This window comes from Gossypium raimondii, chromosome 12 (genome assembly GCF_025698545.1).
Source record: "Gossypium raimondii isolate GPD5lz chromosome 12, ASM2569854v1, whole genome shotgun sequence".
Classification (NCBI taxonomy): Eukaryota; Viridiplantae; Streptophyta; class Magnoliopsida; order Malvales; family Malvaceae; genus Gossypium; species Gossypium raimondii.
In genome coordinates this window covers 47,411,393-47,424,599 of record NC_068576.1, presented here as the reverse complement: position 1 = coordinate 47,424,599, position 13,207 = coordinate 47,411,393, and the positions used below count along the sequence as shown (strand labels likewise).

The 13,207-nt window shown below is 37.0% G+C and overlaps 2 protein-coding genes across 2 annotated transcripts; both read right to left on the bottom strand.

Annotated features, from left to right (window-relative positions):
- Positions 1-511: 511 nt before the first annotated feature.
- LOC105764583 (piriformospora indica-insensitive protein 2) lies at positions 512-3,244 on the bottom strand. Its single transcript, XM_012583218.2, has 2 exons — positions 2,358-3,244; positions 512-2,005 (listed from the first exon to the last, which is right to left on the bottom strand). The coding sequence occupies exons 1-2, from the start codon at positions 2,565-2,567 to the stop codon at positions 785-787; spliced, it is 1,431 nt and encodes a 476-aa protein (XP_012438672.1). The 5' UTR covers positions 2,568-3,244; the 3' UTR covers positions 512-784.
- Positions 3,245-4,318: 1,074 nt separating this feature from the next.
- LOC105764582 (nuclear matrix constituent protein 1) lies at positions 4,319-12,041 on the bottom strand. The gene is made up of 8 exons (XM_012583217.2): positions 11,552-12,041; positions 10,319-10,528; positions 9,916-10,169; positions 9,524-9,794; positions 9,354-9,437; positions 6,395-8,469; positions 4,929-5,208; positions 4,319-4,834 (listed from the first exon to the last, which is right to left on the bottom strand). Exons 1-8 carry the CDS (start codon positions 11,870-11,872, stop codon positions 4,613-4,615), a joined length of 3,717 nt encoding a protein of 1,238 aa, XP_012438671.1. The 5' UTR covers positions 11,873-12,041; the 3' UTR covers positions 4,319-4,612.
- Positions 12,042-13,207: the final 1,166 nt, after the last annotated feature.

The window sequence follows — 13,207 nt, the reverse complement described above, 5'->3', positions numbered from 1 at the left end:
ATCAATAATTAGTGGGCCAATTTATTTCGTTAACAAAAGGGAAAGGTTTTTTTTTAGCAAAAAAAAAAGACAAATTCATAAACTAAATTGACTGATCCATTTGGTGTATTTTATAACAAAAGGGATATCAAATAACTTATCGTTCTAAGCCAATGATTGAGTAAGCTCTTTTGCATAATCTGACAAATAAAATGAAAAGCCTAATTTTGAATTTTAAAAACTATTTATATCCATTTGATTAACAAGTCACAATAATAAATTGTTGTTTCGATTAATAACTACGTAATTAAATTCACCAATAACTTCTAGTGATTAATAACTTGAAAATTAAATTACGTTATAACTAACAATAAAACATTAAAATGGACACAATAACATTGCAAATACTCCAATCCTACACCACGATATTTAATATCGTTATTATATCACACGAGGAAAAAGAATGTTGCAAAATTTAATTGTTGGATTAAAAAATGATTAAAATCTAAATCAATAAATTAGTTGGTTATAATTGGAATTTGTTAATTAAATGACATATCTATAAAATAAAAATCGACTTACCTGATCTCATTTACAAATTAAAACGAAAGTATATATATATACTTCCCAAAAGAAAATGACCTTACTTGAGAATGAAGACATGGGCATTAGGGCTTTCTAGCAAGTATGGAGGGTGAAACGATATCAGCTTGATGTTTGGATTACAAGATGGGAAAAAGAAAAAGAAGCATGTGAAAAGGTGAATGATGAGGCCTACCTAGCTTCTCTTTTTCAAAATAGGGATCTATAGGAAAAGATTCAATAGTAGTACTGTTATCGATGTATCTACCCAAATTAACTGCCGCAGCCCATCAATGCCATTGCTTGAGAATCCCAATGAGGCGACGAAATGGGAATTGTTGTTCAAGTTTCCATCCCCCAACTTAGCCCCAGAATTAGGGTCGAGCAAAGTCACACCTCGTTGGCATGGCTTTACTCCATATGGACCATTCCTTGTTGTCATTGACCCAATTGGATAGCAGAGTTCTGGATTATTCCAAGCCCCAAAACGCTTTCCCATTTTCCCATAAAATATTTCAGAGAATTTAAGCACTCCTGTCAGATTGTTCCCATTTAGATACAGTGCGTTAAGATTAGGCAAAGATGCTAGCTTTGCTGGGGGATTGCCCGCCAGATTGTTGTTACCAAGTCCCAGATACCTCAGTCTCTTCAATCCAGATAGGGATTCAGGAATTTCACCTTTCAATCCTACATTACTGAGATCCAACACCACAAGACTTTGTAAACTTTGCCAATCTAGCCTCATAATATCTCCACCTAATGGGTTGCAAGACAGCATCAACTCTTCCAAAGAATGCATGTCTAGAATTGGCTGGTTTAACCCACCTGAGAACTTGTTGTTTCTCACATCTAAAAGGGTCAAATTCTTCAGATATGCATTACGTGCAAACAGCTTCCCCTTCAATTGATTGTTACTCAAATCAAACTTCAAGAGTGATGCCAGACCACCAAGACCTAGAGGTAAATGGCCGGAGAGTGAATTTCTACTTAAATCCAAGATTAACAGCTTCTTTAACCTTCCGAAACTATCTGGGATTCGACCTGTAAACCTGTTTCCAGCCAGGACTAGTCGATTCAGGTTGGTTAAGTTGCCGATATTAGTTGGTACTTGTCCTGTTAACCCATTTTCTAGTAAGACTAAAGATTGGAGCTTTTTGAGGTAACCAAAGCTAGTAGGAACTTGGCCAATGAGACCTGGATTGGACCGAAACTCTATTGACTGCAAGCTGCCAGCAAGTTTTTCCCATTTATCACCAGGGATGGTAATTGGATGTCTAAGAGATACGAAACAATTGAAAAAGCTGAGAGATTTTAGGTGCTTGAGCTGGAAGAGCTGTGGCCTAAACTCCACATTAGTGGCACAAGCAAGTGAGTTTTCATAAAAGGGACCAATGCTCAAAGCAGTGATATACCATAGGCCACCTACGATATCACAGGAGACCCCCTGCAGAAAAAAATAATATATATTACCACATTATCAATTAGCAACACTAATAATTTCTTTTCTATCAATTTACTGAGAAAAGTGATAAACGTGTATAGTTTTGGAGTCTGGAGGAAGAGACTTTTTACACCCTCTTCTTTTTTCTTTTTTTTTTTTTTGCTTAAATAAAGGAGAACCCTAACTATATATGTATCAAATAATTAATGTGAACCAATCAAGATAAATAAGCAAAGCAGACTACATCCGCCTCGGTCATATATTATGATATACATGCGAACATTGACCTTAAAGAGTGAGATGGTAAATGCAATTGCGACAAGGTTACTACTTAAAACCAAGAGGTGAACCATGCCTGTATTGGAGTCCAACCACAAGGATCCGGATAGAGATCTGAGCCATTCCACCAATTACCTACAAAGCCTTGTATGGCAGAGTACAGAGCGGCTTGCTCAGCTTTCTCCATGGGAGCTGCTTCTTCAGTATTGTATGCTTGGCCACAGCACCAAATACCCAAACATAGAATGCAAACAGCCAAAGTAAAACGATTGCTTCTCATAAGCATCCTCCTTGTTAGATATTTCAAAACTCAGAAAGAGAACAAAGTATAGCTGTTGGTTTTTGGAAAACAACCTAGAAAAAGGAATACAAATGTATAGAGAGATTGTAAACAAGGCTTTTCAAAGTGAAAGAGCTTCCAGTGTCAAGATAAGGTAAAGAAGAGAGACAGAAGAAGAGGAAGAGATAAAAAGGGGGTGGAACTGGAAGCAATCAACATAGAAGCAAAGGAAGCATGGGACAGCTTCGAAAGGCATACCGTGTTCTGGAGAAAGCTTAGGATAGTAAGGAGAGTTGAGAGTGAAAGGAACAAAAAAGATAGTTAAGTGAGCAAGGAAAGGGAAAGGGAAAAAGAAAAGGAGAGAGATGAGAAGCACAGCAAGGGAGTAGAGAAATTTGCTTCCATGTTGGTAATAGGAAAGCTAAGGTAAGTAATATAGCAGAAAGAACACAAAGATCCATACAAGCACAGTAGTCCAAGCCAAGAAAGTAATGGCAGTAATAGCAGTAGTAACAAGATTAAAGGCAGTAAAAAATAGAAACTGAAGGGGGGCTTTTGCTTTGCTTTGAGTACTGAAATCTGAAACTGAAAGCGAAAGGAAGAACGACCCCTTTTAATTTTATGCTATTATTATGCGGCTGTCTACTTTGGCATGCACTTTGCAGCTCCTTGTGATTCTTTTCGCAGACTACTTTTGGGTATTGTATTGCATTATATATAGTATTTAAAGTTAAAGAGTGTGGTAGTTGAGGGATTTATTTCTGGAGACGGCTGACGAGAGAGGGTTAAGGTCTGTAGCATTAGTTAGTCCTTTGGGTTTGGGAAGGCAGGGGACCATTTGTCCCCTCTCAAATGAAAGATGGAAGGGAGCACGTCAAATTGTAAATGCAATGCAATAAGACAAAGTTGAGTTTTTTATCTCTGCTTTGCTTTTTTGCTATTGATTTTGTGCTTAGCCGGTGGGGTTTCTCAACTCAAACAGTACTGTTGCTGCTGCTGAGACTCAGACGCTCAGAATCAGAGAAAGACGTAGTGCAAAAGTGCAAAAACAAAATTAGCATTCAACTTTATGGTAAAAAAGGATTTGGCTCCACTTCATTATTTTTTCATTCATTAATATCTAACACATATTTGATCATTATTGCAAATTAATTTTTTTATTTAATAAATAAATCTTATATGGATTCTATGTATTTGAATGGTGATAATCATTGTATTGAATATTAAGGGATGAAAAAGTAATAAAATAGATCTTAACCTGTAAGAGAAAATCTCTCTCTTGGAAATTAAGAGGCAATACCAGCCAAATATGTGTGCTACATTTCAATGTTACTATCATACCAACTTTCTAGTTCATTTTCAATTTCATTGTAGCGATTCATCCTAAGACCGGTTCAATGGAATTGGTTTAGACGATTGATCTTTGCATGAAAATGACACTAGAGAAAGAAAGACATGTTCGTAAATTAAAATATACAATGACATGTCGTAGTCAAACTCTGACCAACTTCGAAAATTTGTGGCCTCTCTTGACCTGCAGGCAATGCAATGTAAAGCAAAGCAAAAAAAAAAACAAGAGTTGATTCTGGTCTTACAAGTCCTATGCATCCATCTAAACCTAATCAAATAAACATGCACAGGTGAGAGAGGCGGCTATGCTTCATTGTCAATGCATTGCATTCAATTTCCAAAATGATTTCCAGCAACTGGGAAGAAGGCAAAAGCAGGATGTGCAGTAATTTTTGCAACTAGGAATATGATAAAAATGAAGCAAAACATACTTGCAACTAAAGAATATAGTGTACAAAACGAACTAGAAATCAATTGTTGTTACCACTTCCACATCACTTTCCCGGGGAATCCACAGACAGGAAACATTCCTATATAAGCCATACACAAGATACAATGCAAAGCTCAGAAGCTGAAGCTAAAACTAAAGCTAAAGTTAAAGCATCCTAGTTACACAACTTATTGTGCCAAAGTGTAGCATAGCAACGTCCCTCAGTCTCAAAGAAAATTAAAAAACAAAAACAAAATAGGAGCCTTATGACTTATGAGGTAAAAAATGTCCAGATTTTCTTTCCAATTGACACATCACCCGGATTTTCCATCTCATCATCACCCTCGTCCTCTTCATCCTCCTCATGGAATCTGCCCCAACTCTCATCTTCATCACCATTTTCAGCTGTAACATCTACTTCTTCAATCAAATCCACACTTTTGACTGTCTTTGCTGCTATTTCATTGCCACCAACATCCACGCTTGTTTTGAGCTGGCATAACAAGGTTTGGGGTAGAGTAAGAAGAAAACGCATGATGGAAATCATAACATAGCATCCCAACACAAATGGTTTAGTCAGGACTTACCTTAACCACCTCGCTTTCTAAGATCTCCACATTTTTTATTGTTGTAACCTGCACCAAGTTAGATCTTCTGTTCTCACCATCCTCAGGTTCCTTCCTAGTATGCACTCCTCCCTCCAACCCACCATCCTCAGGCTCCTTCCTTGTATGCACTCCTCCCTCCAACCCACCATCCTCAGGCTCCTTCCTAGTATGCACTCCTCCCTCCAACCCACCATCCTCAGGCTCCTTCCTAGTCTTCAGGACATCAGATGAGGCCTGTGCTGCTGTGGCTGTGACTGTACTGTAAAAATATTTTTTTTTTAAAGTATATTTAGAATAATCAAGTGTTTTCACCTCTTGTGAACCTTAATCATATCCTAGACAATAACCTAAGACCACGAAAAACTATCCAGTTATAGAAAACCCTGGTTAAATAGAAGAAATGGTTTCCTCCACTGGAGATATTTTCCATTTCACACACACACAAAACAAAAATAAAAGAATAACGGACCACTATATCCCCCAAAAATATTTCCTTTCTATGCTACATAATTAAAGATACATAAATGGTTCCCTTATATGCAATTAGGCCTTCCAGTATCTGTCAACATTCTCCAACATCTGAAACACAGATCTTAACATATTTTTAGTACCCTTCTATGTGGTGGAGCATATTTTTTCATATTTAGTTTTGCATGTACCATTCTATTCAAATTTGAACAATATATTTGTCCTTGCATCACAGTCCAACACACAAATATGAACTGACCTCCAAACATTAACATAAATTGTCATTCAAGCAGTAATTAAAATGTTTGGAAACACCCTCTTCTAAAAATTTGAAAACAACTTTTTCAACAATAATGCAACCAAAAAGGTTTTTTTCTTTTCACCATTTTTTAATCCATTAATTCCACTTCTAACACTATTATATGCAGCTAAATAGTATGAAACCAAATCCGTATGCTTTGATTGTTTTATTTGAAATCCTAAATCTTGTTTTAAATCATTACAATGTAATCCTGCTGATACATAGTTCTTTAGAAAGGATTGGAAAGTATTGATGAGAGAATTAACTTAATTTATTTGTAGTTATTTACTTATTGTGTTGAGTACTTCTCATTCCGAACATATATTTTCTGGTCCAAGAAAGAAGGGGTAGTCGTCGCAGCATCTGATATGCAAAAGACCATCAAAAAGGCTCATAAACCCATTTCCGTTTCAATATTAATGGCAAATTCAGTTACAGGCTAAGCACAAGCAAAAACTCCACAAAGGCAAATTTAGAACTTAAAAGGGTTCTGAATAAATTTCTTCTAAAAGAGAATCCTACAATACAACAAATCAGCATTTCTTACCTTTCAATCAAAATTAGAAGGGCAACTTATGTGAATCTAGTCAAAGCACCACACCACATAAAAAGCAACATTGTACAATTTATTACCAGAAGTCATTGAGAATATTACATATAATAAGATGGAACTTACGTCTTGGGTCGCCTGAGATTGTATCGGTTTTGTCCTGGGGTTTGGAGGCCTGGAGTAACTGTTTGTTGCCTCTTCCTTCTCCCACCAGCCGTGACACTATCAGAGTGTCCTTCACTATCTGCAGCATCCAACTCACTGTCTCTAACTTGGGAATTTTGTTGGCGTTGCCGTTTTCTTGCATTACTCCGTGGTCCTGCCCCCTCAACAGTATGACTAGAAACACCAGCACTTTCTTCATTGACATGACTGGTTTCATGTGACTGCACCCTATTACTAGGCTCAGGTCCTTCAGGGCTTTCACCAAGGAATAGTTTTGCATCTTCAACTACAGCCTTCACGGAGCGTGTTCGATTCAGTCCAGATTTAGGTTTTCTTCTAGGTTTGCGGTGATCACTCTTCTGCTCTGATTGCTGAGAATCTTCAGGAACATCTTGCACCTTACTCTCACCAAAGCTATGATCAGCAGATGGGACAGATCCATCACCCACCTCCCTAATTGTATTAGATTGGAGCAATTGGTTACGGACAGTGTCACCTGTAATCCCTAAATATGGCTCTCCTGCCTCTCCTTGAATACTCACTCCTGCTTCTGTAGCGGTAAGCATGCTAGGCCTTTCAGCTTTACTTTCATTTCTCTTAGTTGGCGAAATGCTAAAAATCTTAGTACATTTGCGAAGCCAGGACATGCGTCCAGCAGACTCTGGATATTGCGCATCAGCTTCAGGAGATCTATTGATATTTGTAGCACCAGAACCACCTACATAACGTTGATGATGGCTTAAGGTTTCACCAGCTAGCTGTGGAAGAGGAAGGATTTTCCTATCCTGCAAATCAGGAATTTCGAAGTTAGAGAGTACAAAGTCCCTTGTTACTTCTCCGCAGTTCTTACAAGACTTGTGCTTCTCTACAAATTCAAGGAAGCTATGTCTTTCACGGATAAACTGTTGCCGCTGGTCTTTGAGCTTACTGCTAAGGATACCAAGTTCTTCAATGTCTTTTCGCATTTCTAGCTGCTGCTCTTTCAGCTTATCCCTGTTCATTGCAACTTCTTGTTTTTCCCTTTCTACAGCACACCTTGCAGATTTTAGTTCTTCCAGTTGACTCTCAGCATCTTCTTTTGAGCATCTCAAATTAGCAAGTTCTCTCTCCTTCACCTCCTCAAATGCAACAATCCTTTCTTGCAGATCTTTCTGCATTTGATCAAATCTATTCTTCATATCAGTTTCAAGATTCATTTTCCTCTCTTCAAAATCTTGAAGCATTCTAGTTCGCTCATTCTGAGCTTCTTCCAGCAAATTTGATTTCTCATGCTTCATTGTGGCTTCAAATGATTCTTTCTGCAGCCTGAGAGATTCCATCTCCCTACAAGCATAATTTTGCATGGCAGCTTCTTCTTTCTTCAATCTTTCTTCTTCTGAATGTTGCAATTTTTCGAACTTTTCCTTTTCTTCATCAATTTCCTTTTGTTTCATAATGATTTCAGCTCTTTTATCATCCAAAGCATCCCACTCTTTCTCAAAATTTTCCCTTTGCTGTTTGAGGTCCTCATGTTCCTTCAAAAGTAACTCCTCCTGATGTCTGCAGTTGACTATCTGCTGCTTCAATTCAGACTGCAAGCGGATATGTTCAGCTCTGTCCTTTTCAGTAATTTTAAGCTTTTCAGACTCTTCTTGAATTCGTAACTCTTGTTGACTGGTTTCAGAACCTATCTTATCAATCTCATCTTTGAGAGCCTGTAAGTTCTCTTTAGCAGCATACAGCTGCTGCCTTTCCAGCTCCAACTTCTTCTCCTCAGTTTTCACAAATTTCTCTTTGTCCTTGACTGCTTTCAACCTCACCTCAAGGTCCTTTTCTTTCTCCTTCATTCTCTCTGACTTCTTATCCAGTGCCTGTTCTTGTTTCCTCAACTTTTCTTCTTTGTGATTAATTTCGGCTTCCTGCTGGTTTATTTCATGTATCTTGCCTTCCAGTTCCTCATCAACAGACTTCCTCTTTTCTTCAAGTTCCAATTCAAACTCCTGCCTTTTAGCATCCAGAATAACCCTTTGCTCATCGACAAGTTTCTGAATCTCCACCTATAAAAACCCAAGGAATTAAGAACTTGAGGCTGCGAAATAAAAGCTATTAAATAATTACAAGCTGATTCTCAGCAAAAGGAAAAGAAAGGGATTATTCTCACCCTATTTAACATATTCGCATAGTCTATCACCATATGCATAGATTTCTACCAACCAAACAAGCCAAAGAAAAGGAGCATAGACATGGAGAGCGGGATCATAAAATCATGCACATACATACAATAAAATACTGACAAATTCAAGAATGAATCAGTATATAGAGGAAAAGAAAAAAGAAAGACATAAGAATCTCTGCTTTAGAGAACTTAGCAATTTCTCAAACTCCATTGCTTACTTCCAAAAAGAGAAGGAACATTGCAACTTGCACTGTAATAAAGTGCATGTGACGCAAATATACAATCATTTTATCAAATTTGTAGCGCCTACTTCCAATTCTTCACATTTATCAGGAAAAAAAGTTTACCTACAATCATTATGGAAACCATTCAACCTTGAGTGAACTTAAGTGTGAAGAAAGTGTCGGCATCATTATCATAACTTTCACATCTTGTTCTTATGAATGCAAACAGGACACTGCAATCTAGTCATGACACCAAGCTCTTCATGATCAAATCAATAGCATGCCAATTTTCTCAAAAGATGCTTACCTTAAAAAGATAATGTCTTACAACCATCAAAGAAATATATATGCTGGTGTGTTTCTTATGCATGGAAAGTGCAAAACACAATACAAGGTGCCGTTAGAAATTGTAAACACCACAGTTATTGAAGCAAAAGAATAAAAACAAGAAAAGAAACAACCAGAAAAAGAGTATCAAGGAAATACAGCCTTTTTTGCATTATTTACAATCCAAACTAAAACAGAACGTAGTTTATCTCACCCTTTCTCTAGCAGTAAGCATTTCTTCCAGTGCAACTAGATCCTTCTCTTTTGCCTCTAGAGTACTTCTAATGGACTCAGCTTCCTACAATATTTAACATAATGAAATAATCAGAATTCAAGAACAAAATCAAAATAAACTAATCACTAAATTAGGCATAAAATATCCACCTTCTCTTTTGAAACCAAGTCTGTCAAACGTTTGCCTATATCATCTTCCATCTCCTTTAACTTCAATGTGGATAAATCAATCTTATTTTGCAGCTCTTCAAGGCTCCTCTCTTTCTGCTTGAAATGCCTATCGTTCTCATTCACCTTTTCCTCCCTCTGGTTGAGCATTCTCCTCAGTTCAGTCAGCTTCTCTTCTCCTTTGTTTAGTCTCTTCTCCCACTCATTCAAGTCTTCCCTCTGTTTGTAAAAAGTTGCCTGATATGCTTCTCGTCTAGAAGTAGTAGAACAAATGCATAACAAGAACAATATGTCATGAGATGTGAGCAAATCCAAGAAAGTTCAAGTCAAAACGACCATCTTAACATATATTAAAAAGTTTATTAAGAGAATACTCTGCAACAAAGGAAAGACGCTCTCTTTGAAGCACACTTTCACGAGCCTCCATCTCTTGCAGTTTCCTTTCCAATTCTGAACTTTTTCTATTCACCTCTGCAAGCCTACCATCAGCAGCACGCAGCTTTTCTTCCACCTCTAAGGATTTTCCTTCAATTCCAGCAACCAATGCATTTGCATTAGCCAACTTTGTATCAGAACTAAGCTTAACCTGGACATGTTCTTCTTGAATATCACGCAATGCTTTTTCAAGCTGCAACAAGAGATATAGCCATAATATCAATTTCAGTAAGTTAGACAAACAGCAGGTTAAACAGGTAATCAATGATGAACATTAAGGATGCTTCTGAACAGAAACATTACATGCAGTTATATAAGAAAAAAATGGAAGAAAAAGCATACATCAGCCACACACTGTTTTTCAGCAGCTAAGGCTTTTGCCAAGTTCTCCTCTCGCTTTTCAACTTCAGATAATGCAATCAAGTGGGCTGCCTGCTCACGTCTGAGAATCTCCTCAACTTCAGCAAGTTCTTGCTTTAATTCTTCACACTTTGATGTCCATTCTTTTTTCTCAATGAGGAGGAGCCCCATATTGTACTGGTAGTTAAAAAGCTAAACAGAAATAGACACATCAAGCAACGAAAAAGTATTTAGCAAACTTTATAGGTGCAGCTTCAATCAGGAACTTAACATAATCCCACAACAGAAAGAACAAAGGCCAACCATAAAAGGTGATCAGCATTCTTAATCTTGGGATGACGGCATTTAATAATAATATGCAACTAAATAACTAATAAAGTGAAGAACAAAAATGATTAATGTTTCACCAATTTAAATGAAGCACAATGATCTATTTCATTCATTTGAATTACTAAAGAGGGAAGCCAAATGAAATTCAACAGAAAGATTCATGTTTCACCAGTACAGCAATGAAGCATTGTTGCATGATTAAACTGTTTGAGTTGCTAAAGAGGGAAGCCTAGTGCTGGGCATTAGACTCCTACATCACAAGTATGGAAATGTTCATATGCATAACCCTTAACGTGTGTTTGAAAATGTACTGATTCCACAACATTAACACATAAACTCGAGGATCCCAATGGAGCAACCTAAATGTCGCATTCAAAAAACTAAACAACTTTTCATATATACAGCGAAAGAAGAAACAAAGTAATTCAACATTCACACGAAAATTAAAACGGTTAGCACCTAATAGAAGACCACTTGAGGAGTGATCGAATGATGGCAAAGCAGAAACGACCAAATAAGAGCAGACAATGAAGGCCAAAACAAATGAACCCAGTACAAAGCCAGTGTAGTACTGAACTACATGCATTTGATTGATTTAAAAGCAAATAGTCAAACAAAATATGACAAAGAATTTTCCTGTAAGCAGCAGTAAGTTCCAAATCAAACTTTAATTTCAACAAAAATATATAAACATGTAAACTTTAATATTCTTCATATTGATTGTTTTGTCACGAATCTTCAACTTATTTGGGATCAAACTTAAACATCTAAGTTCAAATTTCTTTGAGAAAAAAGTGCCCTTCAAAACTTTGGTTATGTAGCGGATGATTCCAACTAAGAAATTTAAACTAACAGCAAAAGTTATAAAAATTAATGACGACTCACCTCCCCTTCGAGGTTGGAGAGCCTTTCGGCAAGGGCCTCGTGGTCCCGCCTTTCCAAGGCCGCTTCATCTAACAACCCAGCTTCCTTGAACCGCCTCCAATCCTCCATGTCCTCCTCTTCCACCTCAACATTCAGAGGCCCCTTGCCACTAAGAGAGGCAACAGGAGGCGGTGGCAGTTTCCTAGTATCATGGGCAAAAGCAACAGCTTTTCCCTTACCCCGAATGCCACCGCTGCTAGTGTTCGGAACCCCCGCCATCTGCGGCTCAGTAGGCGGAGTTAGAGTTAGTGGAGACCACGCCTTCCTTCGCGGCGTGATCATATCGCCAAGAACCAGAGCAAAGAAAACAAAGAAATTTAATGGGAATGATTTGTTGGAAACCCTAGAGGGGCAGATTTCACTTTGATTGTTAGCTTTTGTGGTTTTTCTCCTTTAAGGAAAATATTATCGGATTCTTTCTTGGGTTCACGTTCGAGCCGTAGTACCGTACATACTAATGACAATTTTTATTTAAATTTGTAAAGAAAATAGCCACATACTATTAACAGGGTGATTGAGACAGTCTCATCAATCAACTAAATACTGATGTCAATTTAGTGAAAATTTTATTAAAATAATAGTTTTTTCTTTTTGTTGATCATAAGCTTAGAATATTAAACGAACATAGTCTTAATCAATCACCAGTAACTGTCTAATATCTTCTTCAAGCTAGCATCTTACATATTACGGAGGATCTTTCAGGATGACCAATTGCTCAATTACGCCTCCATCTGCCTTAGCTATCAACAACTTTATTGGCATTTTGCTAAATATGTCGAAATTTAACTTTCTAATTTTTGGAACACCAATCGTGAATCTGTCTGACTTCAACAACACTACTTACTGTAGCCAACCCGTTACGAATAGTTTCAATCAACATTGCATTGTCACTTTCCAACTCAACACACTTGAATCCTGTAGCCCAAGCCAATTTTAGTCCTTTAAGAATCGCTTTGGCCTCTAAAAGATATCATTCATACCTAATATCATTTTGAATCCTACCAACCATCCTCCACTAGGCCCTCTCATTGCCCCTCCTACAAATGCTTTTGGGTTATTTCTTAACATTGAACCATCAACGTTAACTTTAACCCAATTAGCCATCGAGGGTTGCCATATTCCAACGTTAACTTTAACTCATTTCTCTAACTTCATCACTTCCATTCATTTTTTTTTTATCATTTGGTTCTACATGCAATTCGTTTATAGTTTAAACGAGCTAGCAGATGGACTAATTGGACATATATAATCAGGGCTCAAATAATTTATAATTAAGTTTTAACTTTTCTCTTATTAATTATAAACTTATTTAGTTATGAAGTCATTCTACTATAGTATCACGACTGAATTTTTCCTAACTACATACCATTATGAAAATTGCTTAATCAATACTCGTCTAATGACCTTGTCATAAGTGGGTTACCATCATAAGATATTATTAATCTATTTGAAATAAATATGTTCTCCCAATATGATCTTATTTTATCTCATGGTAGTCATTCATATTCTTTCATGAGAAATCAATTACTATCAAATAATAATTAAGTCATTTGTCACAAAGAAAAACATCTCATGGCCACGTTTAATTTTCATCTATCACGTAATGACAATGAGAGG